The 27,688-nt window shown below is 40.7% G+C and overlaps 1 protein-coding gene across 1 annotated transcript; it reads left to right on the forward strand.

The window, feature by feature from the left end:
* Positions 1-2,548: 2,548 nt before the first annotated feature.
* On the forward strand, positions 2,549-26,705 carry MBTPS1 (membrane bound transcription factor peptidase, site 1; the record flags this gene model as incomplete). Its single annotated transcript, XM_082005858.1, has 22 exons — positions 2,549-2,735; positions 3,931-4,188; positions 4,404-4,607; positions 4,982-5,092; positions 6,421-6,530; positions 6,917-7,033; positions 7,978-8,045; positions 8,659-8,761; positions 9,506-9,657; positions 10,631-10,792; positions 11,356-11,500; positions 12,616-12,804; positions 13,394-13,566; positions 14,428-14,543; positions 16,698-16,854; positions 17,731-17,855; positions 18,867-18,944; positions 21,370-21,510; positions 23,878-24,009; positions 24,524-24,650; positions 25,341-25,471; positions 26,509-26,705. 22 exons carry the CDS (start codon positions 2,549-2,551, stop codon positions 26,703-26,705), a joined length of 3,183 nt encoding a protein of 1,060 aa, XP_081861984.1.
* Between the last annotated feature and the right edge of the window lie 983 nt (positions 26,706-27,688).

The raw sequence follows: 27,688 nt of genomic DNA on the forward strand, positions 1-27,688 counted from the left end.
AAAAACATCTCTAGAAGGCGGCTGCAGCGCTGCCTCCTTACCGACTCCAGCGCGAAGCGTCTCCCACCCTTCAGTCCGTTACCGCGGGCCTCGGGCCCGGCTCCGGACTCACCCGCGCATGCGCACTGCAGTACGCCCGCGTCGTGCGCATGCGCCTGTCCTGCAGGCCGCGATGGAGCTCTCGCGAGAGCCCTGTGGTAAACAGTGCACAAAATGGCGGCGGCAGGCCCGGCGGCGGAGGCACGGTGAGAGCGGCGGGTGGGACGGCACGGGGGAGGAGGGTGGAACAGCGGTGCTGCTGCTTCTGCCGCGCCGCTTCTGTGCGCGGGCTGGGCGGAGCGCTGTGCTGTCAAACTTTGGGAGAAAGCAGAGCGGGGCGGGCAGCACCCGGGCCTGCAGCACCCGGTCGGCGTTCCCAGTGCTCGCTCGCTCCCTCTCGTCCGTCGCCGCGCTCCGAACGGCTGCTGCGCGGAGCCATCCCCGCTCTCCGGCCGGCTGTCACTCCCCGTCGGCTTCTCCCGGCCGGGGGGGCGGGTTGGGAGCGGCGGCGCTGCCCCAGCTGCTCTCGCCGGGGCGGCGCTGACGGCCTGCGGTAACGGGCGCAGAATAGATGCGCTGGCTGTGGCGCGGTAGGCGGGAGCCGCGGCCGGCGGCCCCCGAACGCGCTAGCTCCTCCGCTGCCCCGTGGCCCGAAGCCGCGGAGGGAGGCTGCCGGCAGCCGCCGCGCCGATGCTTGCTGAGACTCTCTCGGCCGACGATCTCTGCGGAGTTCCCATCGCTCGGACTGGGATACCCTCGCTTCGGAAAAAGCAAGGGACTGACTTCAAGCATAGCTGTTCTAGGTGGTGGGCAAGGTGACAGGTTTAAGTCCCTGTCCCGTGCCACACGGTAAGGGTATTAAACAGAATAAAGTTGTGAGTGTGCTGTTCCTTTGCTTGTAGTTTCTATCGTATTTCAACATCATGCTTACATACAGTCTGTTATCAGCCATAAGAATGTTTGTTTTGCTTATTTGTGTAGGGGTTTTTTTAACTTTATTGCTATAGGCGTTGTAAGCCAACAAAGTGATAAGATAGGCAGAGCTCAACCAAGATCAGCAGTTGATGTACTGTAACTGTGTCTAGTTTAGGGATGAAGAGGAAACTTTGTAATCACAAGCAGTTCACAGTCTGTCATGGTGTTGTCAGCTAGAAATAGAGAGGGATTCTATCCCTGTTACAAGGTAATACTTGAGAATGCTAAATAAAGTTAAATAAAAATGAAATGATAGCTGTCACATGCAGAGTTGATTCATTCTGTTGTGCTGTGAGGTCAGCCCATCATTCTCCTAAATAGTGTGAATCCCCTGATAAGGCTCCTACTTTTCAATCCTGGTCACTGCAGCCATGTGTAGTTCTGCTCTGCTTCTCCACATGGTATGACAGACCAGACAAAAATGTTTCTGTGCACTCATCTCTTAATCGCTTTTTATCTATCAGTTGCTGATTAAATGTTTAGAATTTAAAAAAAATACTAGCATTGCAATTTTTCTCAAATGCTTCCTGTACCTTGAAACATAAAGAAGCTTCCGCTCCACGCGAAAAACACTTGCTGTGCTTTCCTTTAACTTCACATTATTACATCTGTAATCCCAGCCCTTATTTTCTCAGGTGTTCATGTTGTAGTAACTCACATTCCACCTAAAGAAAATTTGAAAGACTTTTTTCCCATACTGATTTTTTTCTTATAAGCACAGGGACTGAAATTTTGCTTCTTGTAGTATCTCTTGTCCTTACCAGCCCTTGGTGTAGAGTTTGAATCTGATTCTCCTTGTGTAAAATGATGCACCATAGCAGAATGTCTATTTGCCACATTTCTGACTGGAAAAAAGCCACCATGCTTTTTTTTAAGTGTCTGTGGATGCTTTCTATCATGTTAATATTCTATTTTGCACTTTACTTTTTCCTTGCCATGGGCCTGGCATGTCATTTTGTTCTCTTCACTCCCCTTACACAAAGGGTGGTTGAGTCTCGTCACTGTTGCATGTTCTCGTGTAGGTTAATATCTGAGTCTTCCACGTGTGCTCTGAGTGAACAAGGAAGAGACTTGAGCATTTGTGAAAAATTGCTACATTAAATATATGAACAACTTTTTCCATATTATTTTTAATACTAACTGCCAAAGGTGTCTATATTCTGTGATTTTCAGGCTCTATGTTTGCACAGGTGTGAATAATTATTTTCTATATTGCCTTGCCTTACAGGTTGGCTTGCAGTCAGCTTTGCTAATTCTTCTGAGGAGTTAATTTTGCCATCAGAAATGGAGTACAGGACTCAGCTACCACATCCTGAGTGACTGAATCCTTTAATACAAAATGGAGAAGAAGCGTAGAAAGAAATGAGCCTGTTTATAAGGCTTTACCTCAAAAGACCATGAAATCTCTACTTATTTTGGACACAGCTTTAAGAATATCCAGTTGATCAGCACAGTGAAAGCAATGTTTACTGAAACAAAAATGAACTAGTTTATGAAGAAGAAAATTGTGATTTGAATATATGGAATTTTTGGAATGAAACAATTTTCTTCTATGACCATGAAGTTTGCAAACATCTGGTTTGTTCTGGTTGTTATTTTACTCTGTGGCAAAAAACACTTTGGTACCAGACTAGGGAATTCCTCTCATGAGGCTCGCATATGTCCTGGATGCTCTCGCCTTACTTTGGAAGTGGAATTCACTTCGACAGTCGTGGAGCATGGTAATAAAGAGTTAAGCAGTAAAAGAAAAATATCCCTGTGAAGTTTGAGTGTATGTTACTGATTTGTGGTGTTTATGCAACTGTAACATTCAGAGAGTTTCTGTAGAAGCCTATCTGCTGAATTCTCTATATTCAAAAAGAGAAACAGATTTTTTTCAAAGGTTCTTGGTTTAACTGGAGGCCAGATTCAAAGAACAAGAGAAGAAAGAGAGGGTGAAATAAAGAGGATGTTAAAAGTTAAAATGGAGTGTGAAGGCTCAGGTGGGCAAGTCTGGGCACTTTGGCATGTTTCGTAGCTGTTTGTTTTGACCGGGCCAGTGGTATGGTTGAGGCTTTTTTACAAAATGTAACCACAGGTGGCCCTCGAAGGGGTGAGAAAGGCAAGAAATCTCTGTGGGTTTGTTCAAGAAAAAGTTTGACAGCAACAATACACGCGTGGAAAAATTGCAAAGATAACTGTGAAGGGAGCAGGTGAACGGCAAAGTGAGGCAGATACCACTGCTGAGATGGCAAAGGATAGCAGGAGGATGCCTTGACCCTGCGTCCACTTACTGCCTCAGGTACCCATAATATTCCCACAGCAAACCTGTGTGTGTGCCTGCGTGCTTACAGGCAACATGTCAGTAGCGACATTTCTGTGCGTAGTTAGAGGAAGACTTACTGAGGTGAATGTGGTGGTGCATGCTGGGGCTGAGGTCCACCCACAGATCACTAATCCAGATCAAGGACTGGACTGTCGGGACCGGCTGCGTTCTCTGTATGTGTCACAGTTGGTGTCAGTAATTTGCACTAGAACTCAACACCGTATAGAGGCTAGATGTCTTTAAATCATACGTGTTAAGAAGCATGTTGAATTGGCACATCAAGCAGTTGTTTGTGGTGCTAGATGTACGAGTAAGTCTGTTTCTTCTCCCCCGCTCCCCACCGATCGTTTTACCTTTCCGTGATATTTACAATTCTACCTTCCTTTCAAAGGTTTTTCTCATATTTTGCAGGTTTTCTGGTGGGGGGAAAAAAAAAGAGCATTATGTAGTGCAAAAATAAATGGCAGATTTCTCAAAGTAACAAAAAAGTGCCTCACATTGTGATTATTTGTTCTAGATAAAGAAAAAAAGAAATATTCGGACCTTTGCAATGTGAATGCATGAGTAAGCTACTTAAACATCAGTTCTGATAAGTTGTGCTCTTGTTCCAGAGTATATTGTGGCTTTTAATGGATACTTCACTGCTAAAGCTAGAAGTAAATTTATTTCAAGTGCACTAAAAAATAGTGATATTGAGAACTGGAGGATTGTACCTCGCAACAACCCAGCCAGTGACTATCCTAGTGATTTTGAAGTTGTTCAGATCAATGAGAAACAGAAAGATGGAGTACTGACACTGGAAGATCATCCAAACATCAAACGTGTAACACCTCAGCGGAAGGTCTTCAGATCGCTCAAATATTCAGAGTGTAAGTAATTTTCTGTGTGGTTGCATGAGATCTGCTTTGGAAAAGTCTTCTCAGCCTTATTTCAGACCATCAGAAGCTTTTACTGATTTTTGGTTAGAGAAAACGGATACTTATCTAAAACTTGTGTTATAACAATATGATGTGTATATTTGTACAAAAATCTAGTCTTCTATGGTTTTCCTCATACTGGTTTTCTTCATCCTAATTCTACGTAGCTGATGCAATCTTGCACTGCAATGAAACCAGATGGACTCAAAAATGGCAGTCATCTCGTCCCTTGAGAAGAGCAAGTCTTTCTTTAGGTTCTGGCTTCTGGCATGCAACAGGTCGACACTCAAGCAGGCGTTTGCTGAGAGCTATCCCACGCCAAGTTGCTCAGACCTTGCAGGCAGATGTCCTCTGGCAGATGGGTTACACAGGTCTGCTTTTGTCTGTTGGCTTAGAACAATTACCTGCTTTGAAAAACAAGTGAAGTGTCAGGAAAGGCTGATTAGCTCGTATGTGTTAATCTCTCATTGGATGCCAGTTCTGGAAAGTTTGAGAAATGCTTTGTTTTGAGATGCATTGTATACTTACGCTTTTTCTGTGTGTGTGTATACTGTACTTATGAGAAATTGGTCATATTTATGATCTGTGGTTGAATTTCTGAATTGACATATGAGTTTTCTTTAAGATCTATGACTTACCGAGCTTGTAAGTTGCATGCTATGTTAAACATAAAAGTTTTCTTTAACTTGATAGAATAGATTTGCTATGAAGCTGAATCAGAAAAAGCAATGCTTTTCTATTTTAGGTGCTGGTGTAAGAGTAGCAGTGTTCGACACTGGTCTGAGTGAGAAACATCCACATTTCAAAAATGTAAAGGAGAGAACAAACTGGACTAACGAGAGAACATTAGATGATGGTGAGTTACTGTGCACAATTGTCCAACTATTCCTGACACTGGCGTGTTCTGTTTTCTGTTGTAAAACTGCTGTTGCTGCTGTGGCGCCAACATCTGTTGAAACTGTATATCTTGAGATTTTAAGCTTAATTTTGCAGTGTCCTGAGAACTTTGTACTCATACCAAATTCAACAAAGAGTATTAGGGTTCCAGAAGAGCGTTGCATAAGTGTCCTTTGAATCATATCTGGTGTTTCATCATAGCATTTGAAAATGTCAGGGCAAGAAGACATTATGCAGGAATAAATACATTGTCAAAGTAGGTGGAGTAGAGAGCAAACCCCACAAAGCTGTTTCTTTTCTATTCCTTTTTATGTGTTCTGCTGTTTCACAGTGCATACATATTTCCATACTTAAGAGGGAGAGCATTTTCCTTGTTTACTGTGCAGTCCTACACTAATCAGAGTTTTGGCACCCTCCTGTGAAGTTTTTCTAATCTATATAGTTTTCATCAACAGACACTGTGCTGCCTGATGCCCATCAACATTCCAAAGAACTCCTTATATTCTGCAGTATGTTTATGTTCCGTTCTCGTATGTCAACCTTAACGTGCCCTGACCATATGCTTTCACAGATTATTAACTTCATATGGTCTGCGTCAGTGAGTCAGTTGGCAATTTAATCCCTTTAGAGTTCAAGGTATATGCATATCTTGCTCAGTCTTCTGTGCACCTCTGTAGTTTTATCATGTGTGGTGGTACTTTGCGTTGCAACACCTGCTTTTTGTAGCACTTTCTGTTAGTTCTGTGCCCAGATGATTGCTGGACAGAGAGATTTGGATTACAGAAATGTAATGCAGGCAGTCCCATAAAGCAGAAGTTAAATTATTTTTTGAGGAGAGGAAAAAAATGTGTTTTCTTGTCTCATTTTTCATCCTTAACAAAATACAGGTATTGCAGAGACAGGATAAAAATCTTTTTAAGAAAGTTGCATAAAAATATGTTGTCCTTGCGACTTGCATTTTCCAGAATAATGTTTTTTTCTCCTGATTGCTTTGTGTGGCTCTTGATTTCATTGGTGGCAATCGAGAGTAAATAGACTGGAGAGTGTATCACTCAGTTTCATCGGCTGGCTGGCTGGCTACACAGTGCTGGAAATTCTGGCCGCACTGAACCCACTAGGAAAATATGATTCAAGAAGACTAGGACTGAACCCGGTGTTTGTGGGTTGTTGTAAAGACTCTTAGATTGATGTGATTTTTGGTATCAGCGGTGTTTAGTAGTACAAGCCCTTGACAGCGAAATGATTTTTCTTCTAACATCTTATTTTGTTTCCTTCTCTCTGTGATAGGTTTGGGCCATGGGACTTTTGTAGCAGGTGTGATAGCCAGCATGAGAGAATGCCAAGGATTTGCTCCAAATGCAGAACTGCACATTTTTAGAGTGTTCACCAATAACCAGGTAGCTATTTTACATTTGTTTCGATTTCTGCCTTTCCAGATTACTGCTGTATTAATCCTTTCCTTTGGGAATATTGCAAGTACTCGCAAATGTTGACATATTTTCTTTGATATGCGAGAAGGATACATCTTTCTATTTATAAAAGACTGACTACAGGATGTCTTAGAGTTTCCAAATCTGGTCTATTTTTCAGAAATAATGTGTGGAAGTCTGATCTGTAGTGTTGGAGCAATCACTCAAATATACTGAGCACTAGAAATACTAGGAGACCATTGTCACTTTTGTGCTTTGTTTTGGTGGTGTTTCTCCTCTCTGTCTGAAGTCTGTATTGTCATGGAATCACAGGATTTTCCAATGATAGCTTTTTTCCCCTCTTTCTTACATAGGTCTCATATACGTCTTGGTTTCTGGATGCCTTTAATTATGCAATTTTAAAGAAGATAGATGTATTGAATCTAAGTATTGGTGGGCCAGACTTCATGGATCATCCGTTTGTTGACAAGGTTAGGATGAGGAAATAAAGTGGTCATATGAATGCTGGACTTGCAGAGCTGCCTCTTTGCCACAGCTGCTGACAGTTTCTGTGGAGTTCCATTTGCATGAGAGAAATATATTTAAGGAATAGATTTAAAACAACCAAACACAACACAAATATTCACATTGCTGTGAACCATGCCCTTTTATAAAATGCTGTATGTACTGCTAGGAAGTGTGACATCCAAGCAGGCAACTAAGTGGAGCCTTAATAGAAGCTTACCTGAAATCCACCCTTGGTGGTTTTTTTTTTAAATCTCTGCATAGTTAATTTATTTCATGGTAAGAATATGCATAGCATGCATTTAGCAAGAACTTGTTTAAGAACAAATAGGTAAAATGTACAGGTAGTTGATTCAGCTATGTGATAAGAGATTTGTTTCGGGGTAAGACAGAATTAAATCTTTGTCTTTGTAAATGTCATTGTTCCCTGAATTGTTGATATGTCCTTCAAAAGCACTCAAGTGAATAAATTTACATTTTAAAAATGGATAAAATCTTTCTCTGTAAAGGGTAATTAACAGATTTGAGGCATAGAAATTCTTCCTCTTTTTTTTACGATAACCCACACTGAAATTTAGTTTGACAGTGTCTTCACTACTCTCCCAAGAGTATTACTGGAGGGGATTCAGAATAACTTGACTTTGGCATCTGGAGTGCTTTGTTGTGGACAAGAGTTTTTCCTTTGGTATAACCTAAATACATATTATCAGCAGTGTTCTGTCAAGGATGCGTTATTGGTCATGTAATCTTAGAAATGTTTGGATCTTAATACCAAATATACCAGTGAGATGTTAAAAAGAGGGATTGGACTAATAGTTCACTTAACGTCAGGCCCCATGAAGCATACGTTTGTTAGAAAAGTCTCTTTTTTTTGGTGACAGAGCCTTATTGTAAACTTTATTTTTTGTAGGTGTGGGAACTGACAGCTAACAACGTCATCATGGTCTCTGCTATTGGCAATGACGGCCCTTTGTATGGGTAAGTTTCGATGACCACTTCAAAGAAAAGCAAATAATACTGTTGTTATATGTTTTTGAAAGTAGTTGTGCTTGGTCAAGAAGTTTTCCCTTCTGTTTTCTGTAATCTGTTTATAGAATGTGACTCAAGTTAAACTCTTCACTGTCTGTAGTAGTACAGCAATTTGTGAAGTACATAGCTAAGTATTTTTCATTGAAACAGTGGAAAGACAGTAAAAGGAGAACAGCAATACTTCCAGCTGACACAGACATCTTTGGGTACTGATCATGGGCTTAAAGAATATATAGAAGGGATCAAGCCAGAACTGTTTGTGGTATATTTCTAAAATAAATGCCTAAAAGTAGGTCTTCAAGATACATGGTTTGGTAGTTACTGAGTTGAGTTAGTTGCTACCTGAAAAGTTACTCTCACTTATGAAGTCACCCCCACTTATGTATCAGGTGGGGCCGAAATTTTTTTCTGTGGAGGTTAGAGAGTCTCTGACAAAAATCTGATGGCAGCATATGCGTTGTCAGGATAAACTTACGACTGTGTCTTGGTTTTTGGTTTATGGGTTTGTTTTTTAGCTTGTTTGGCTTTTTTTGGGGTCTTCCTATCTCCCAACTTGTTCTAGGACTCTCAATAACCCTGCTGACCAGATGGATGTCATTGGAGTAGGTGGCATTGACTTTGAAGATAATATAGCTCGCTTTTCATCTAGGGGAATGACCACTTGGGTAAGATACTTTGATTATGGTCAGCTACATTTGCAGCCAAAATTAGGGCCTTGAAAAGGGAGCCTTTTTTGAAGGGGTGATCCCATACAGATAGTACGTGTGGAGTAACCAGTGATAAAAGATTTTATGAAAGAAGAGTTAAAGAGTGAAAGTCTTTAAGCAAGAAGCTTAATGTTCTTTGCAGGGTTTCTCATCATTAATCTTGACCGCTGTTGACATTCTTGATATATTTGTACCTTTTGACTCACAGTGAGGACTTGCCTGTGTGGTTAAATCTGCAAAAATGAAGGCCTGCTCTTGTCCTTCCTTTAATTTAAAAATCCTAGGATTTCTAGATGCTACATGTAACATTGCACTTATTTGCCTGTTGAACGGAGGTGATGGGTACCGCACAGAGGATTTCAGATGAGATTGTGATCTTGATGAAGGGAACTGTTACAGGTTTCTGTTTGTGTTGCATGTCATTCATTAGCCAGGAGCAGTGTGGTTATTTTGTCAGTGGTTTCATGCTTAGCATAGATACTAGAGTAATTGGCAATAATGTTGACGTTGAAACACTGAGAACTTGTCATAAACAGCTTGAGTCCTTCTTTAGGTGTTACTTGCTATTCTGTGATGCTGAAGCTCAGCCAATTTAGTTGGTAATTTTACTTCTGAATGACCTGCAGTTAGTTTAATCACCCAGATGAAGCAACCAGTCTTCATTACATATTAGGGCAATAATCCATCCGCTTTCTTTCACAGGAGCTGCCTGGAGGTTATGGTAGAGTGAAGCCTGATATTGTTACTTACGGCTCTGGAGTGAGAGGTTCTGGTATGAAAGGTGGATGCCGCTCTCTCTCTGGGACAAGCGTAGCATCTCCTGTGGTGGCAGGTGCTGTTACTTTGTTAGTAAGGTAAGTCTTAAATAAGAGTCTGTAAAAAGATACTGATGCAAGAGGGTTATAAAAGGCCCTTAAAGGAACTCACAGATAAAACTAAATTGTGTGTAGATGTAGGAAAACAAACTCGGAGGGTAAAATCAGGGTGGTTCTGCCTGAGACATTACCTTGTCTGACCAGCTCTAAATTTCCTGGGAAAACCTTGAGAATTGTTTTGAATAGTAGTTATGTCTTTGGAAATATAACTAGGGAGAACAGTACTTTGAAGTAATTTTGTCACGGTTTTTAATAATTTTGAATTGCTGAGCTTCTGTCAGTTGTTTGAGCAGCTGCTCAAAGTAGGCACCTGTAGTAGATAATTACCAAAGTACTTGTAAATTTTATAGGATTTAGGGTTTTATGGCTATTATTCGGTTGCATAAGTCATCTGTTGCACACTGAAGGATTTAAAAGGAAGGTAGGAGTTGCAAGTCTGTACTTTGTGTTTGTCATTGCTACTAAATAAGGATGAGAGAACCTTTATTGGAAAAACAGTTATGCCAAAAATTCAAAGTAATGTCCTCTATAAAATGGTGCATTTTTCTTTGAACAACAAAGCTATTTTTCCCTCTGGAACAGTCATGTTGCGAACGATACCAGCAAGTTTCTGGTTACAGAGGTTTTGATTTTCAGAATATTTTATTTAGCATATAAAAATACTACCCTGATCATAATGACTACTGGTCATGGAGTACACTGTAAGGAGAAAAATTCATGTAATACCAGTTTTTACAAGAAATGTGTCAAAAACTTGTCACTCTTCTTCAGCTGTTCCAGTAAGAAATCAAGTAATAATAAACAAATATGAACTGTAGATGTTACTCACAGCAACCTGATTTTTGATTGCATTTTCTTCAAATCAAATGACTGTTAAAGCAGAATGGTAAACAGGACTAGCTAGGAACTGGAATAAAGGCTAGCTAATGTGATCCATTGTTTCCTATTTCAGCACAGTTCAGAAGCGTGAAATGGTGAATCCAGCAAGTATGAAGCAGGCACTTATTGCATCAGCACGTAGACTTCCTGGAGTCAACATGTTTGAACAAGGACATGGCAAGTTGGATCTTCTGAGAGCTTATCAGATCCTAAACAGCTATAAACCACAGGCCAGGTTAATTTTAATCCTTAATTAATCAATGATACACTATAATCTGCTGTATTTCTTGTAAGAGAGCAGGTGATGCATGTGTAGCTCAGTTGAGCAACTTGTGCTTATGCAACAAAGAGAACTTGCACAGATCTTATGTAATCTTGAAGCACGAATTTTGACAAGAGTGAATGAAAAGTCAATGTGTTTTCTGCCTAAGTTATAGCAGTGTAGGTGATGGAAGTGTCTATGAGAGCTAATCTCCTCTAGCCTCAGATGTTATGAATAATGTAACCTAGCACACAATGGAAAAGTACTTAAATTTTAACTTTGCAGAATAAGAACATTCTCACTGTGCTGAAAAGTTTTCTTTTATTTTGTGAAAATCTTTTCATAAAACTTAAAAAAAATGAGAGGGGGAGGGAAGAAGATTTTGGGGCAAATTTGGGAAGCGTGGTGAGAACTTTAAAGTTACTATGACTGGCATGTTTTATTGGTAATTTTTTCATAGTTATATATAGTGGCATGTTTGTCTTCTATTTATTGATTATAATTTTTTAAATTTTGCCTCCTCCATCCTGTTGTAGTTTGAGCCCAAGCTATATTGACTTGACGGAGTGTCCCTACATGTGGCCCTATTGTTCTCAGCCCATATATTATGGAGGGATGCCGACCATTGTTAATGTTACTATCCTTAATGGTATGGGAGTCACTGGGAGAATTGTAGACAAGGTAAGACTTAATGTTGTTCCACGTCCTGACTATTAATGTTGCTAAAAGCTTCCCAGAAAAGACTATTTTAGCTGTAAATTTCATAGAACAAATCAGATTTCTTACTGTTGAGAGCAAGAGATACAAAATGTTTGATTTTAAAGGACGCACCCAGATTAGTAAGATTTGCCAACATGAGCTGTCTACAAGTTTTCAAACAATGGATTGGTTTCAGGGTATAGTGTAGTGTATAGTGTTTTATCCTTGTAAAACCAGTTTGGATTGACAGGTACGTAGAGATTTCTTTGTATTCTCTGATAGCATATAAAATCTTCTGGACAGACTTTCCTCATCTTGTGGTTTTTTTTTGTCTGGAGCATAAGTAATCTCAGTAAAGGACCCTGACATTGTAAATCATGCCTCTTCAATGGGTCAGAATGACCTGAACGTATTGACTTACCAAAGTCTGCAGCAAAACCAGTTCTTCTACAGGAGTGATGTTCATTATGGTGGTTGACTAGGGAGGTTTTTAATTTTATTTTTTTCTTTAAGCTTCAAGTAAATTTAAACATAGAACAGATTTGTGAATTGATACAAGTTAAATAAGGCACCTATCGCAAAACTCTAGCCAATGTGAATGAGCTTAATTTCAACATTTTAGTGTGAATCATGAGGTCTGTTTCAGATTTAAACTTACATTAAAGGGTATTGAAGCTCTTATCCAACATCATTAGCTTATGGCAATACTCAGGCACAGCTGATGTAATTTTCCTGTGTCTGTTATAGGGACAGCTCTCTTTGTTACCAAAAGGAAATGTTGTGTTCTTCCAAATAAATTCTTGCACATGACCCCAGAACATTAAAACAGGTACAATTAGGCACCATGCTGTTCAGATAGCTTCTTAGAGAGTCCTGCCACTGAAAAACCTATAGTTGGATCATTAAGATTGTCATGATTAGCTTGATTGACTGACATACCAACTTTTTGGGCTTTGTGGACTTTTTTTTTTATTTGACATAATCTTCAGAAAAGCTACGATTTGTTATTTCTTTGTGCAGAGGAAGAGGGTTATGTGTGCAAAAGTTAGTGACTGCAAATACTGTTTTACCAATGTTCCATGTTCTTCACTTCACAGCCAGACTGGCAACCCTATCTCCCCCAAAATGGGGATAATATCGAAGTGGCTTTCTCCTATTCCCCTGTGTTGTGGCCTTGGTCCGGATACTTAGCAATTTCCATCTCTGTAGCAAAGAAAGCAGCCTCTTGGGAAGGCATTGCTCAAGGCCATGTTATGATCACAGTATCATCCCCTGCAGAAAATGAAGTAAGTTTTGTGTGTTCTGGTTTTTCTGTGTTCATAATTACTAAAACTGCTTCCCGATACACGAATACCTTCTTTTTAAGGGGTTGCTCTGGTGCCATCATTTAAAGCATAAGGTAGATTGGGTACGAATAATGATCTTTTGTAGTTGAGAGCAGGATTAACTTGCAAATTGGATATGCTTTAGAATCAGAAAACCTCCCTTTGAGACTGACTTCATAATTTAATTTGTTTATTGTGAATTCTAAGTAACGTGTTTTGGAAAAGAGATTACTTAAATATATTTCTTCTAGAACCATGCTTAATGGTTCCTGAGAAGTTTTTAAGGTTCTGAATGATTGAACCAAATCACAGTTATAAGGTAACGTATTTTAAGTATTTTACACTCTAAGCATAAATACAAACTGTTGAGTTTGAGAAAAAATACTATGGTGATTTAAGGCAGAAGTCACCTCTTTGTCTCCAGAGCTGGGACTGGTGACTAAAAGTAGGTTTGGTACCTCCATTTTTTTGGTCTTTTACAATCCATAGTTAACTGGTGAATGTTACTGTGGAGAAAAAGGATTTCACTGTAGTTTGTTCTGTCCTTCAGTCTAAGAATGGTGCAGAGCAGACTTCAACGGTGAAGCTTCCAATAAAAGTGAAGATTATTCCTACTCCACCTCGTAGTAAACGAGTCCTTTGGGATCAATATCATAATCTCCGTTATCCACCAGGATACTTCCCCAGGGATAATTTGAGGATGAAGAATGATCCATTAGATTGGTATTTATCTCAGGTTCTATTAAATCAGTATTTCTTGATTGTGTGTTAATGATACAGGGTAACTTTACTGAATGGCAGAGAGCTCTGGCCTTTTTCAGTGTGGCATGGGATTATCTTTTATAAGAAATCCATGAAAAGCACTTGGATTCTGCATGCTTCTGGTGCAGGATTTTTTTTTTTTTTTGTGCTCTATGGTTTTATTTATAATATGGTTTTATTTATAAAACTGAATCCTAAAGAAGAAACTCCTTGTCTCTTGAGGGAGACTGTCTTTGAAGCAGGGTGAGACTCAGCTGACCTTTTGTCTTTCATAGATGGAGAGGGAAGGCATCCACAGGAAGAATTATGCAACAGTGTATAAGTGAGGATTAATTGGGTCAGCAACGAAGCTATCAGCTTTTGGAAAGCTACTTTGAGCATGCAGATATGGCAAATGGACAGGAACTCTGTGCTGAGTTTCCTCAATTATTTAGATGTAGTCTTGTGTGCTTCTTCCAGTTAGTTAAAACTGCTTCTTACTGGCTCTTTTGCGAGGAGGAAGTCCCGTGAAGAGCATGTGGTTTTAATGCAGCAGTGTTTCTCTGTGGTGTGATGCAAACATGTAGAATTGTGCTTTGTAAGGGACATGCTCAATCTCTGGGTTTGACTGTATAACTAACTCTTCTCTGTAGCACTGGGAACCAGTGTCACTTGTGAAGAATTTTGCAAAGATGACATGGTGCTTGGAAAACTACAGGTTATTATTTGTAAAAAATGGACCTTTTAGAAAGGAAGCTAGGAAGTAATCTATAATTAGAGGATTTAAATCAGATTTCTGCATGCCAGATTTAAATGCCTTCAACAGTTTTCTCTTTTCCTAAGGAATGGTGACCATATCCACACAAACTTCAGGGACATGTACCAGCACCTAAGGAGCATGGGGTACTTTGTTGAGGTTCTTGGTTCTCCGTTTACATGTTTTGATGCAAGTCAGTATGGTAAGCATGAGTTAATTGACTTTTTCTCCATACTGTTAGCTGCTTCCTAAAATGGACTGGTTTCTGGAAGACCAAAAATGTTGGGGGGCGGGGGGGCGGACAAAGAAAAATTATCTTGGTAGTAGAAAAATATTACAACAGTCTGTGTGTTTATTAGCTACATGTTAATATTTAGTTGTGACAAGTGTCACTGCAGAAGCTTGCTTGGGAGTCTAGTAGAATTAGTGCAGTTTTCTGTCCTTACGAAAAAAAGAGAGGGAAAGCCCACCTCTGTGTCGGTTAAAAGCCTGTTTGTATTCTGTCCCACAAAGGCAGAACTGTATTTGCTGAAAGATTTTAGCACAATCAAAATGAAGCATGACATGAATAGCAGACTAAAATAAAAAATGTCCATTCTGTTTGGGCTTATTTTTCCCTCAGCAGTGGCTTGTTTCTTCTGTGTTCATCAGGAAGGAGATCTGATAGATTTGCTAGGCAGGGGACAAACCAAGCTGACCATCCTCTTTTCTGCTCTAATATTTCCCTCTAACTGTGACATGCTGCAACAAGACCTTCTTCTCTTTTGGGCTGATGTGGTCTTCAGTAGACTGTAAAGCGAGGGTGCATTCCCCTGACAGTTTTCTAGTTCTAGAAATGTGGTCAGTAGTAATCTTTTGTTTATCTTGATTCTTCAGTAAATATCACACCATTGCTTTTTGAGTTCAGTGCATGTGCAGCTGGATACAGAAATGGTAGCCCTTAAAAAAAGTGACAAAATAGTTTCTGTTCTGATACTGATGGTTTTATAGCTGATAGGGAGCAGCATTACAAGACTTCTCTCTCCTCTGGTTCACCGTAATTTTGTTGGAGAAATGGGTGGGAAACCTGAAGCAGTTTTCTCTGATGCAGTATCTCAGAGAGGTAGTTTAGGATGTTTACTGTATGTTGTACTAAGTGGAGAAGAGGATTGGGTAAACTTGATTTTTCACCTCTTCTAGTAGTCCTCCTGTGATTACTCCAACAGCTTTCAGGTGATGCCTGTGCAGCAGCCATGTTGGTGATGGCATGAGCCCAGTCTTGCATTGTACCTCATTTGATTAGTAGTTTGTTTGGCTTCTAGAATTTTCTCAATGGGAAGAGGTGAGGGTGGAAAATGTAGTGATTTGTGGTCCACCTACCACTTTTCCCTAGTTTGTATTGTCTGCCAACTTGGTCAGGGGACACTCTGTCCCAAGGCACGTAGTCCAAGTCACTAACATGGTTTCTGTAGGATCTTTGTCAGAAGGTTTTCCAAATGCAGACTGTCTGGACTTGTAGAATTGCCAGGTTGCAAGGGACTGTGAGCTGAGGGGCCAGTGTCAGTGGTTGATCAGGTTGCTCAGGCTATCATCCTGTCGAAATTTGCATTGTCTCTGAGGATGGAAGTTCCACCACCTCTCTGTGCAATCAGAAATTGAAGAAGCAAAATGGTTTGTTATCTAGGAGCAATCTAAAAGCATAAACAACTTTTCAGGAAATAGAAGTATATTTTTATGGTTGTGTTTTTCAGCGATGCAGAGAAGGTTGTGTGTGCTTGTTCACAGGAGTGGGAGAGGGTTATATGGAAGTGGCAGTGGCACTTTAGTCAGGTCTACTAAAATGCAGCTGTAGTTTTCAAGGTCTGAATGAAACCCAGTTTCAGAATAATTGTCTACCTGGCTGCAAATCTGCAGTAGTGAGCAGAGTACCTTTTAAAATTGGAGCAGTGAAAAACCTTCTTACTAGGGTGCATCTACATTAGCATTTTAGTTTGGATCAGTGGTGAATCTCCTGATTGCCCCTTTCTGTCACAGTGTGGCTCAGTTTATGGAGCATTTGTGTGAGACCAAAATTCAAAATACACACCTAACACGTGCAGGCATTCAGTTCATGAGACCATACAAGCACAAGTTGTAAATAGCACCCTTAAAAAGCATATTATGCTGCCAGACTGATTTTTGGATACATTTGTAAACTGAATTGTCTTTTATTTCCCATCCTTAAACGTTACCTCTTCAGGTAAGCTGCCAGAGCAGGGCACATGGGCCAGATACTGTACAAAATGTGCACTTGTGTTGGCTTTTCATGGGTTGCGTGAGTAGTGATAACATTACAGTGAACAGCCCGGTGAACTCTTGTTTTTGCTTTTACACACAGGGACTTTACTGATGGTGGATAGTGAGGAAGAGTATTTTCCTGAAGAGATCACCAAGCTGAGGAGGGATGTTGATAACGGACTTTCACTTATAGTGTTTAGTGACTGGTACAACACATCTGTGATGAGAAAAGTCAAGTTTTATGATGAAAACACAAGGTACTTATTTGTGTCAGTTCTTCAGGAAATAAAATGCCATAGAATTGACATTTTATGCACATATTACCTTAAAAATCCCAAATGTGGTAGGCTGCACTTTAGCAATTGCATGCTACCTGTAAGAAGAGACTACCTGAAGAGCAAAATTGAGTTAAGCTCCAGCTTAAGGAGAATAGCTACCTATTTATCATAATTGCAAAGACCCCCTTGGTAATGTAATCTTCTTTTAAAGCCCAGAAAAACATTTCCAATGAAAAGAAGTAAGAAATGGGAGACTGATAAGCAAAGAAAAACAGATATATTTTTGCTTCTGGGAAGCAGAAAAGAAAGAAAATGTGCGTTGCAAACAGAGTCACCAGGTTGTGCGCCCGTTATTGAAATTGTTCCAGTGTATTGTAGAAAGGGAAAACACGCTAATATCACCAGTGATGAGAAAGAGCCTCGTAATTGCTGTAATTGTCAGCCTGCTTTGTGTTCTGTTAAGCTAGAAAAATCTTTTCTGCAGTTTGTGAGCAAGTAACATTTTGCTTCATTAGAAAAAGGAGAAACGAATGACATGACCATTGTTTTTGCCTCATCTTAGCCAAACAAAGAGCATAAGACTGAATTTCTTTCTAGGAAATTAAAGTTTTCCATGGAACTGGAATGCGCTGAGAACTTTACATTTGTACTACGTAACTTTTGCTCAAAAGCCTTGGTGTCAGAGACACAGTGGCTCACATATCCCTGGAGCTAAATATGGCTTTGAGATGTAGGTCATTATTTAAGTGACTTTTTCAAAGTCTGCATGGAGGAAGACACCTGACTTTTCATTATACGAACTCTAGGAGTATGTTCTGTATACTAATAAACTGTGTTACACTGTAATTTTTATAGACAATGGTGGATGCCTGATACTGGAGGTGCTAATATACCAGCTCTCAACGATCTGCTTTCTGTCTGGAACATGGCCTTTAGTGATGGGCTGTATGAAGGCGACTTTACCATGGCAAGTCATGAAAGTAAGTACTGGAGTCCATTGCCTATACAGGCTACAGTTTGTTGTTTGGAAAATAGTTTTCTGTAAGAATGCCATTGAGTGAAAGGCAAGGGAACCACTCAAATTCATTTAAAAGAGTCTCATAAGCATGCTTAAATGCTTCCTTCGTAGACTGTATCTGAAAATTTTTCATCCTAGGTAATGAATGTCCTCAGTTTAGGCTTGCATTCCAGATGTGATGCTTTGAAGAGTATTGTTGGGGTATGTCTGTATTTGTCTGGACTACGAATATTAGTTGCTAAGATGAAGTAGGTTTTTTTTTGCAATTAGGTGGAAACTTGACATTTTGGAGGAATAAAATCGATGCAGACTTTTTGCTTGGAACATGCCAATTTAGACATGCATCACAACATCCTGAGATGTTTTGTAAATTCCTATTCTTGTAATCTTTTGAATTGTTGCCCCTGAAATGAATATGATTGATTGGTTTCAAGTTCAGACCTTGTGGTTAGGCCACAGGTCTGTGACCTTACTGTTTTCAGACTTTTTAGGTCTAGCCAGTCTTTCTTTTTATCTGAACAAGTCACTTGATGTTTCTAAGCCTTGTTTCCAAATCTCCATCTTCTGACTGGTTCATGTGGAACGTGTATGTGAAAAGAGAAGGTGCCAACGCTGAGGTCTCTGTACACTCACCAGCGTTGATTGAAGGAGGCGGGTTCTCTGTCGTATAAATAATGACTGTTAGTGTGAAATACTACATTTCTCACGGCATTTGATTAAGCTTTTCACTTTAGAAAAAGATAATGTCAGTCTCCTAAATGGAAGGGTTTAAAAGCAGTAAGTAAAGGTGGACCTGTGAAGGCTGTGCTTAGAAATGCCTTCTCTGTGAATACGCATATTGGTCAAAATACACAACTGCAGAGTGATGTTCCTGGGAATGTTTTCTTCTATGCTTGTTTTAATAGCTCACTGAAATATGGTGGGAAGGAGGTGTCATTTTTAGTATAAACTGCAATTTTGTGATGTCTTTCAGTGAATTATGCATCAGGATGCAGTATTGCAAAGTTTCCAGAAGATGGCATTGTCATTGCGCAGACTTTTAAGGATCAAGGTACGCGCTTCCTTGGTTTTTTTCTGTTTTAAGTAGAACTTTGGAGTTGGTGCACAAGCAAAGTTACAAAGTTTAAAGGTGTAAAAACAATGAATTTAAAAACACATGGACAGGGTAGGTATTTTTTCATTTTGCCTAGAACATGTAGTTGGCAAATATGGGCAGCTGCAATATGACTCTGTATACAAATTTTTATATAGTACAGCAATATCCAAGTCTATCTATGCAGTCTTTTATTGTGTTTGCTGTATATAAACACACCTGCATGTATGTGTGTGGTGTGCGTCTTTGGAGGGGAGGGGATGGTGTCGTATTGTGTCACTTGTCCATGTTTCTCACAAATTTCAAGTGCTACTAAAATATGTCCTCTAATCATTGCCAAATTTGGTGTGAGTGTTGTGGTAGCTGTGGTGATCTAAGGTTATAGGTAAGGAAAATTTTGGTAGACAAAGTGTCACCTGCTAGACTCTTCGTAAGGGAAAATTCTAGGCCCACAAGAAGCCTGTGCTGTCAGGTTTGAGTGATACATTCTCTGTGCATGTCCGTTCTCTCTAGTTTTGTCATAATATCTTTTCATTTGTGAGGTGGGAATTCAAAACTGTAACAGCAGCAGGCCATTAAAAAAAAAATCTTGTTTTATGAGCCTTTGGGAAGTGCTGTGTAGGACTAAATGACTGGAACTGTTAGCATGTTGTGGGTCAGGTTTGTGTATATGGGTGTGGAGATTTTGAGGGTGTTAGCAGAAGCGCCTGCATAGCTTCTGATATAACTCTGCAGCTGCCACAGAAGATCAGCAAGTTCATTGCATTTTTGACTTAGGATGCGCAGCAGACAGAATTACCTAGTGGAGAAGTTTTCTGGAACGGTAAGGAGCTCATCTGTGTGAGCCTTTTGGAGGAAAGGTGATATCCCTGGAATGCTGTATGCTCATGACTTAGATATTTCCTTATGTGAGAGAGAAAGACAGAGTGTCAATCTGACAAGCAGCCTGCTAGACCTGCTTTTTCTGTTGAATCTTTTTCATTGCAGTTCATGAAGCAAAAGAGCTCTTTGTTTTGCTTCTGCTATCTAAAGGCAGTGTCTCAGGTAAAGGAGACTAAATACGTAGTATTTAAAATTTGTCTTATTTTGTTTTTTGAAATGGGTGTTAGAGGCAGGAAACCTTTAACCTAAAACCAGCTTTCTACACTTCATTTTAGTTCCTTTACGAATTGGGGTGTTTTCCCTCCTGATGTTTATGAGAGCTTTCCGTTCACAGGACATAAAATGATTGTATGGGTTTGTAAGATACAAATGGTAGGTTTATAGTGAGGTGTCCTCTGGGTTTTGCTGCACCTACCCATTTATATTGGGAAGGTTCCTGTGCTTTTTTCACCTTTTCTGTTCATCATTTCTCTCAATTATAATTGTAAATATCTCGCAAACATGTCTTTTAGGTTGCCAGGTTATTATTCAGCTACTTGCAGGGCTTTTGGAGGCAGGCCTTTAAGTGATACTCCTTCAAAAATTACTCTTTACAGTGTTGTGATAAGTGTTTCAGAAAAGGCCGAGAAGCAGATCTCTGAACCGTGGCAGGGCTGGATGTGCTGAAAACTGGCTCTGCCTGCCCCTTCAAAGATCAGCTGGGGTGAGGAAGGAGTAAAATTTGCCAAAGGCTAAAGTGGGGTGAGGGGAAGGTGAGAAAACTCACGCTGAGTTTCTTTTTTCTGATGTGGGGTGGTTTTTTTTTTTTTGGCTTGAGTATCCTTACTAAACAATACTTTTCTTTGTTCCTGAATTGAAAGCTGAACAGATGAAGTGCAAGGGTAACTAGTAACTGCAGAGTTAGAGAGATGCAAGCCCAGGAATCTTTAAAATGGGCTTTCCCTGAACAACTGCTTTGTCTTGCAGCTACTGCTCACAGAGAGATAGATGTTTTATTTCATGGAATGTCTCTATTCTCTTTTGGTAGTTCCATAGTAGATTTTCTTGTAGGAATAGGTAGGCATGTCAGCAAAGTAAGTTAGTGAAGAGCAGTGTGCACCGTGGTGGTGGATTCTTAAGTTCCTGTGTCCTGTAGAATGCTGCAGAAGGACAAAAGCAACATAAAGTGATTTGTAGGGCAGAACGTTTTGATTGTAAACCTGCTGCTGAAAATATTGGGATTTTTCATTCGAGCATGTTGAAGATAATCCAGATAATGAAGTCTTCTGCTGCTTCTCCACCAAAGAAAGAAAAACATTAATACCAGTAGGAAATGTCACAATTGGGGTCTTGGAGCAGTTTTTTTTTGGGGGGTTTTGAAAACAGTTTGCATGTGTGACATGAAGAGTTGCATAGCTGCATCTGAATAGGGAAAAAGTTTGCAATGTAGGCTGTGTTGACTTACAGGTAAATTGATGTTGATGCTTTGCAGGCTATGAAATTTATTTGTGCTTTGCTTTAGGTCTTGAAGTTTTAAAACAGGAGACTGCTGTAATTGAAAACATCCCTATCTTGGGACTTTACCAAGTTCCTTCCGAAGGCGGTGGCAGAATTGTTTTGTACGGCGACTCAAATTGCTTGGATGACAGCCATCGACAGAAAGGTGTGTAGTAACTCTTCCTTTGACACGTAGGAAGAGTTATTGTCTTAAGCTGACAACTGTCCTATGGGGTTTTTACAGCTCCCATCAGAAGTAGCTGTTTTCTAGGGACTCTCTGAAAGTTCCTAACTGGGGATTAATCTCAATTCTGCAGAGCTCTACTGAAAACGCTGTTACAGCGTTACGGCTCTACTGGAAGCCGCAGTTACAACCAAAGAGCACTCCCCATTAAATAGCCCTTTGATAGATGGGAGCATTCCCCCCCTGCCCCGCATAGGCCCCTTGCCCATTTTTCTGTTCCACAAGCTTTGGAGGCTGGTTTTGGGGTGGATTTTTTTGCCAGAGTGGGGGTTGTTTGGTTGGTGGGGTGGGGTTTTTTGCTTCTTTAGGGTGTTTTTGTTTCCAGAAACTCTAACCGTTAACACATGCTTGATTTGAAGTAGTGAAGAGGCCTTTAGGGAATCCCTCAACTTTTTCCTCAGCTGCGTTTTCAGAATGTTTATGTAGTACAATGGATTTTACGTTTTGATCTTGCTCATCAGGGTGCCTTATTCCTTTTGCAATGTAATGTTCAACGTTTCAGTTATGCATTACTATTTTCAGGTTCTTCTCCTTTGACACAAACCAGATGGTGTAAATATGTCAGAAAGTAGGAATTTCTGTTTGGGTTTTCAGAGTGTTTGTTTGCAACTCCAGGTAGCAAGTGAGTTGTGTGTGCGTGCGGTTTCTGTAACTCCCAATCTGTCTGTGTGGTTCGTCCTTATAACCCCTTTTCTAGCACTTTGTCTGATCTGACTCTTAAGATTGTTAAGAGATTGATTGGGTTTCTCATGACATGTAAAGCATAAGCTGGCTCGAGAGGCTGAAGATAATCCAATATGTGAGGTCGTTTTCTGCATTTCCGCTGAGTGTGATGTTCAGCCTGAATTTTCCTTCTGTGGTGAAAAGTACGTTTCTAATATTTTAAGCTTTTGTCACCGACATTTTAAAATATTGGGTTATGTAGTCCACCCTGTGCCTAATTTATTTAAGTTTAAAGGAACTTACTGCCTAAGGGAGCTCATTTCTTTCTCCCAAACATTTTCTTTTTCTTTGAAAGTTCTCTGGTTTCTACTTAACTTGTCTTTGGGTGGCTTCCCGTGAGCTTCCATAACACCAGTGTACCGGTACCTTATGTGCTTGCTGTAGGTTATTGAAAGCACATAGCAGAAGAGAAGATACCTAGCTTTAAATTCATTAATAGAAAGCGATGCTTTGTGACCTTCCTAATGCTGTTAAATTCAGCGTGACCTGTGAAGCAAGAAAAAGTGGAAGGCTGTAAAGAAATCCTTTAAAATTAGCTTTTAAGTTGTGAACTAGGATCTATGTCTCCTGCAGAGACATCGGTGGCTTTAACGGAGGTAAATTCCTAACATTGGTGAATATAAATCCTTAAAATCTGATTGACCCCTTTAAAAATCAAAGGTGAGGGTTTAAGGGACAGCAGGATTATGAAGATTAATTCCCATTCCCAGCCAGCTGTTCCTGCGGGGAGAAGTTCTGAGAAAAATAGTTTGTGGTGTAGTGGAAATAGCTGATAAGACGTTGTCCAATCCCTGCAAAGTTTTAGAGAATTGTGGTCTTAACTAGCTGGACTGTTTGTTTGTTTACTCTGGATTAAGGTAGTAGTAATTCAGGAGAGAATCAAAACGAGGGTGCATTTGCTGTTGAAGTGCAAAGGAAAGCCACGATTGGGTATATGGTGGCATTGATTCCCAGCCTGGTCTGTACCACAGCTGCTTGTAGGTACTACTTTTGCTTTAGCTGGGATGTAGCCAGAACCTTTCCCCTTCGTTTATTTATTTTTTTAATCTTGGGGAAGCAAATGAGTCATAACTTTCCACAGAAAAGCACTACCATATTCTTACTTTTCTTTGCAAGGTATTTATTTTGTCCTTTCAAAAAAAGTAGTTGGTTCTCTGTTTCCTTCTTAAAAATGGTATCAGAAGCTCTGAGCTTCCTGTGTTTCCACACTGAAAAACCTCATAATTTTTGCAGGGACTTGGATGGTCTTGCACAACCTGGAATTCCCGTATTTGAGACCTGTTGTTTTATGTCCTACTCCTCGAAAGAGCCTTATTTGGTACACAAGAGGAGATATTTTAAGACCGAACAGATGGTTTTTGTGTTTGTGTATTGCGGGGGCGAAGTGGGGAGTGTGTCGAAAGTTACCTCTTTCTGAAATCGGGCCTAGAACTTCAGAAGGAGAAAAACAAGACCCAGAAAAACTGATTGTACTTCTAAATGTTGTTATAGCCTTCTTAACAGAAAGATAAGCCATTTTAAATGTGGCATAATGCATGTCGTCTTTTGGGGCTATGAAATCCACAGATTGCTTTTGGCTCCTGGATTCCCTCCTGCAGTACACTTCTTACGGGGTGACGCCGCCAAGTCTCAGCCATTCTGAAAACAGACAGCGACCACCATCAGGAGCAGGCTACTCTCTCCCCGAGCGGATGGAAGGTGAGAGCCTTAATTTCCAAGCAGAGCCCACAACTGAGGGAGTGTCAGGGTGGGATTTAGGAAGACTCAGGCAGACGGCCTGAGCTACATGCCAGTAAGGTTAGTTTGGTGTGAGCTCTGCAATGTTTTTTTACTAGAAGAGAGCACTTACCATAGGGATTTGTCACGATATAGTTGTGATTTGACTAAGGAAAATGTTCTGTTCGTAGAGTAGGAGTTTTCAGCTACCTAGTTCTGCTAGGGAGCATTCTAGTTAATGGCAACAGAGCGTGTATAGAGCATTTGGTCGTTCTCACATGCTGCCAGCAAAACTTGGATTACCTACCATTCTAGGTGCACGGTCTTACTGTTTTGTAAGGTACCCTTTGGTTAATTCTAACCTAGATTTAGGAGTCGTCACTACTGTAAAGAGCTCCTGGTTTTCCAGCAGCTCTGTTTAGCCGGAGGCAGATGTCAGTAGCTCTTATCTTAGCAGTCTTTTGGTAACCCAGTCTGTCTCTGCTGTGACTTGCAGGTAACCATTTGCATCGATACTCAAAGGTGCTCGAGGCTCACTTGGGAGACCCTAAACCCCGGTCCCTTCCTGCTTGTCCTCACTTGTCCTGGGCAAAACCACAGCCTCTGAATGAAACTGCCCCCAGGTTAGTATACAGCTTTCTTACAGTTACACAAGAAGTTTGGCTTTTGAGTTCAACAGAAAAATTATTTGTTCCATCTGCTTTTGAAAGGGACAGCTGGAATGCATGTTTCCTGGAGAAATACCAGGTTGCGAAGAGGAAATAATGATTAATGCCTCTTCAGTGAATAATTCTGACTCGCCTTATAGCTACACTATGAAGCTGGGAGATTTTAAAAATAGCTTCACAAGTAAATTCCCTGTTGTGATTGGGTGATCCTAACTTAGAGTGATTAGTCTTGCTTAAATCCGTTGTCACTGCGTGACTTTGAAATAGTTTTCTGAAGCAGCTTCTTGGACAGCTCGCCTAACTCTGCCTTCTGTTGTATCATTTGTCAGTCACTTGGAGGAAAATGCATCAGCATATAGCCCATTTGTGTCTGCTGAGCTGCTAATTGTAACTTCTGGTAGTCTGTGTGCAAGAGAGAGAGTTGTTAGTAAATAGTTGCCTATCTAAGTGTGTCCCTGTGATGTCTGAATTTAACTTGGAAGCCTGTAAACTGCAGAACCTAAAGAGTGGGTCAGATTACCATCTGGGTCCAAACTAGTGAGTTATTTGTAGATTCCAACTGTCACTTTTTCTATATATTTCTGCAAAATTCCTTGCATTACTGAAGTAAGTGGGCAGACATCTCTGTCTTTCCATTTCTTCTAGCAACCTTTGGAAACACCAGAAGTTACTGTCAATTGACCTTGATAAAGTGGCTCTGCCCAGTTTTCGACAGAACCGACCCCAGGTGAGACCATTGTCCCCTGGAGAAAGTGGAGCATGGGACATTCCTGGAGGTAAATACTGAAAAGTTTGAAAATTGCTGGTTTGCTTTCCTTTTTGTATAAGCTTGGGGGAAAAAAACACACACACACGATGCAGCCAGAAGAGAGGCCACGTGTTTATTTTGCATTGTGAAAAACATGCAAATAGCAGTATGGCTGTGTTGCAAAAGGCTGACTGATGAAGCCCAAGAGAAATGTTTTTGTATGTGAATAGTTTATTCAGAAGAAAGCATGTGTGACATACTGAGAGGAGGATTTTGGCAGGTGCATTTTGGCTGGTTGAAGTTTGGTTTGGTGCTGTTCAGACCAATGGGTGTCAGCAGCAGTCCCTGTCCTTGGGAGCTCTCACTAGGTACCTCCAGCTAATTAAAATGCCTCGTGTGAGTGCACAAAAGCAGAGTCCGGAGGAGTTTGTCTGAATGGTGCTTTGGGCAAGGTGTTACACTAAGGAATGATGTAGAGCGCTTGAAACAGCTTTCAGCCTGATGGCGGGCTGCTCCCCTGTACAAGCTTGGCACTGCGAGCCCAGCTGGAAGCAGTTTGAGAGTCTCATGCATGCTCTTCTCCCAGTCTGAGCTGCTGGACCAAAAGATGCCTGTAAAAAGGAAGGGTTTGTTCCTATGGCTTATCCTCAGCGTGCGTGTGCGTGGTCTCTGGAGCAAGCACAAAATCACTTTCCTTGTGGCGTCAGGGTTTGGTGTGATTTATAGAAATTACTTGGTGGTAAAATTACAGTCAAGCATTTGCATCTCCCTTCTAATGCAGAACAGAAGATTGTTGTTGCAGGGAAGATCTGGGTTATACTTTTATGTGCCCAGATAGGTCAAGGTGGAAATGCTAGTGCTTTTCTGTAACATCAGCATCCGGTCTTGTTTTTGCTAATAGGTCTGCAGTTGTTAATCTTGCTGTCTGAAATGCAGTCTGATTACTAGCAGTGTCATCTTTGAACAACAGTTGCTGTCAGATCGTTTTGGTAGATGGTGTTAACTCTGCAAAGACATAGTAGCTCACGCAGTCATTAGTCGCTCCAAACCTCTTTGTCTTTCCAGGTATAATGCCCGGCCGGTATAACCAGGACGTAGGGCAGACAATTCCGGTCTTTGCTTTTCTTGGTGCCATGGTGGTTCTGGCATTCTTTGTGGTGCAGATCAACAAAGCGAAGAGCAGGCCAAAAAGACGGAAACCACGAGTGAAACGACCGCAGCTTATGCAACAGGTTCATCCACCAAAGACGCCTTCTGTTTGAAAGCTCTCACTTGCCAAAGATGACCTCCTTTTACTGGTTGCTTTCCTGGGTGATCGCTTGTTCCCAGTGAAGGTGCAGCGAATGCGGCACTAATCATACTGGTGATTTGCGCCTGACATCATCTCATAGTCTTTGGTTTCTGGAGAGAAAATAAAAAAGGACCTCAGTTGATCATCTGTACATAAAAACTGCAGCTTTAAGCAGCCAAAGCCACCAAAGACTTGAATACTGTTTAAACGGCTGCTTAGTCACTACATATCCCAAGAGGGGGAAAACGGACCTTTTTTTTTAAGCTGACCAAACTAAAATTTATTTGTTTAGAGGCTATTTTCTATATTTATTGTTGGGGAGGGTGGGGGGAGAAGTCACTTTAAGGACCTCTGCTAAGGGAAAACAACTGCATTTTTTTGGATGGAATGCAATTTTCTAGAACGGTATTATGCTGAAGAGTATAACATACACCATTAAAGGAGGGAGGGGGCAAGAGAGACCAGTACAAATCGGTGAGACATACTCCTGCAGTTTATTTTTATAAAGCCAACTACCATGATGTTTTGTAATTTTTGGTCAAGATTTCACCGTTGTTGGTGAAGCAGATTTTCAATAAATATGTTATCTATATGAAGCTGAGACAACGTGCTAGATGTTTCTTCTTTCCACTGCCAGTCAGAGACAGCAAGTTGTCGAGTAGAGAAAATTGTCTCCCTTCTTTCCCCCCATAGCTTTAGCCTGCAGCAGCAGCATCCCAAGCTGCAGACTTTCCTTTGGAGCACTAACTGGGCAGACCTACAAATGAGTGAGTGCAGAGCTTTGAAAATCTTCAAAACTGCAGGGGCAGCTAAGGAGGAGGAGCGAGCTCCCGTAGGGCAGTTCAGTGAAGAGCTGGGTAAGAAGCTGTCATGTGGATGGCACCGAACAGCATGGTGTGGTGTGTCACAAAGCCAAAACCCTGTCTCCTTTGGTTTGTCCTGCTTGAAAGCCTG

Source organism: Phaethon aethereus (genome assembly GCF_964289735.1).
Source record: "Phaethon aethereus genome assembly, chromosome: 13".
NCBI lineage: Eukaryota > Metazoa > Chordata > Aves > Phaethontiformes > Phaethontidae > Phaethon > Phaethon aethereus.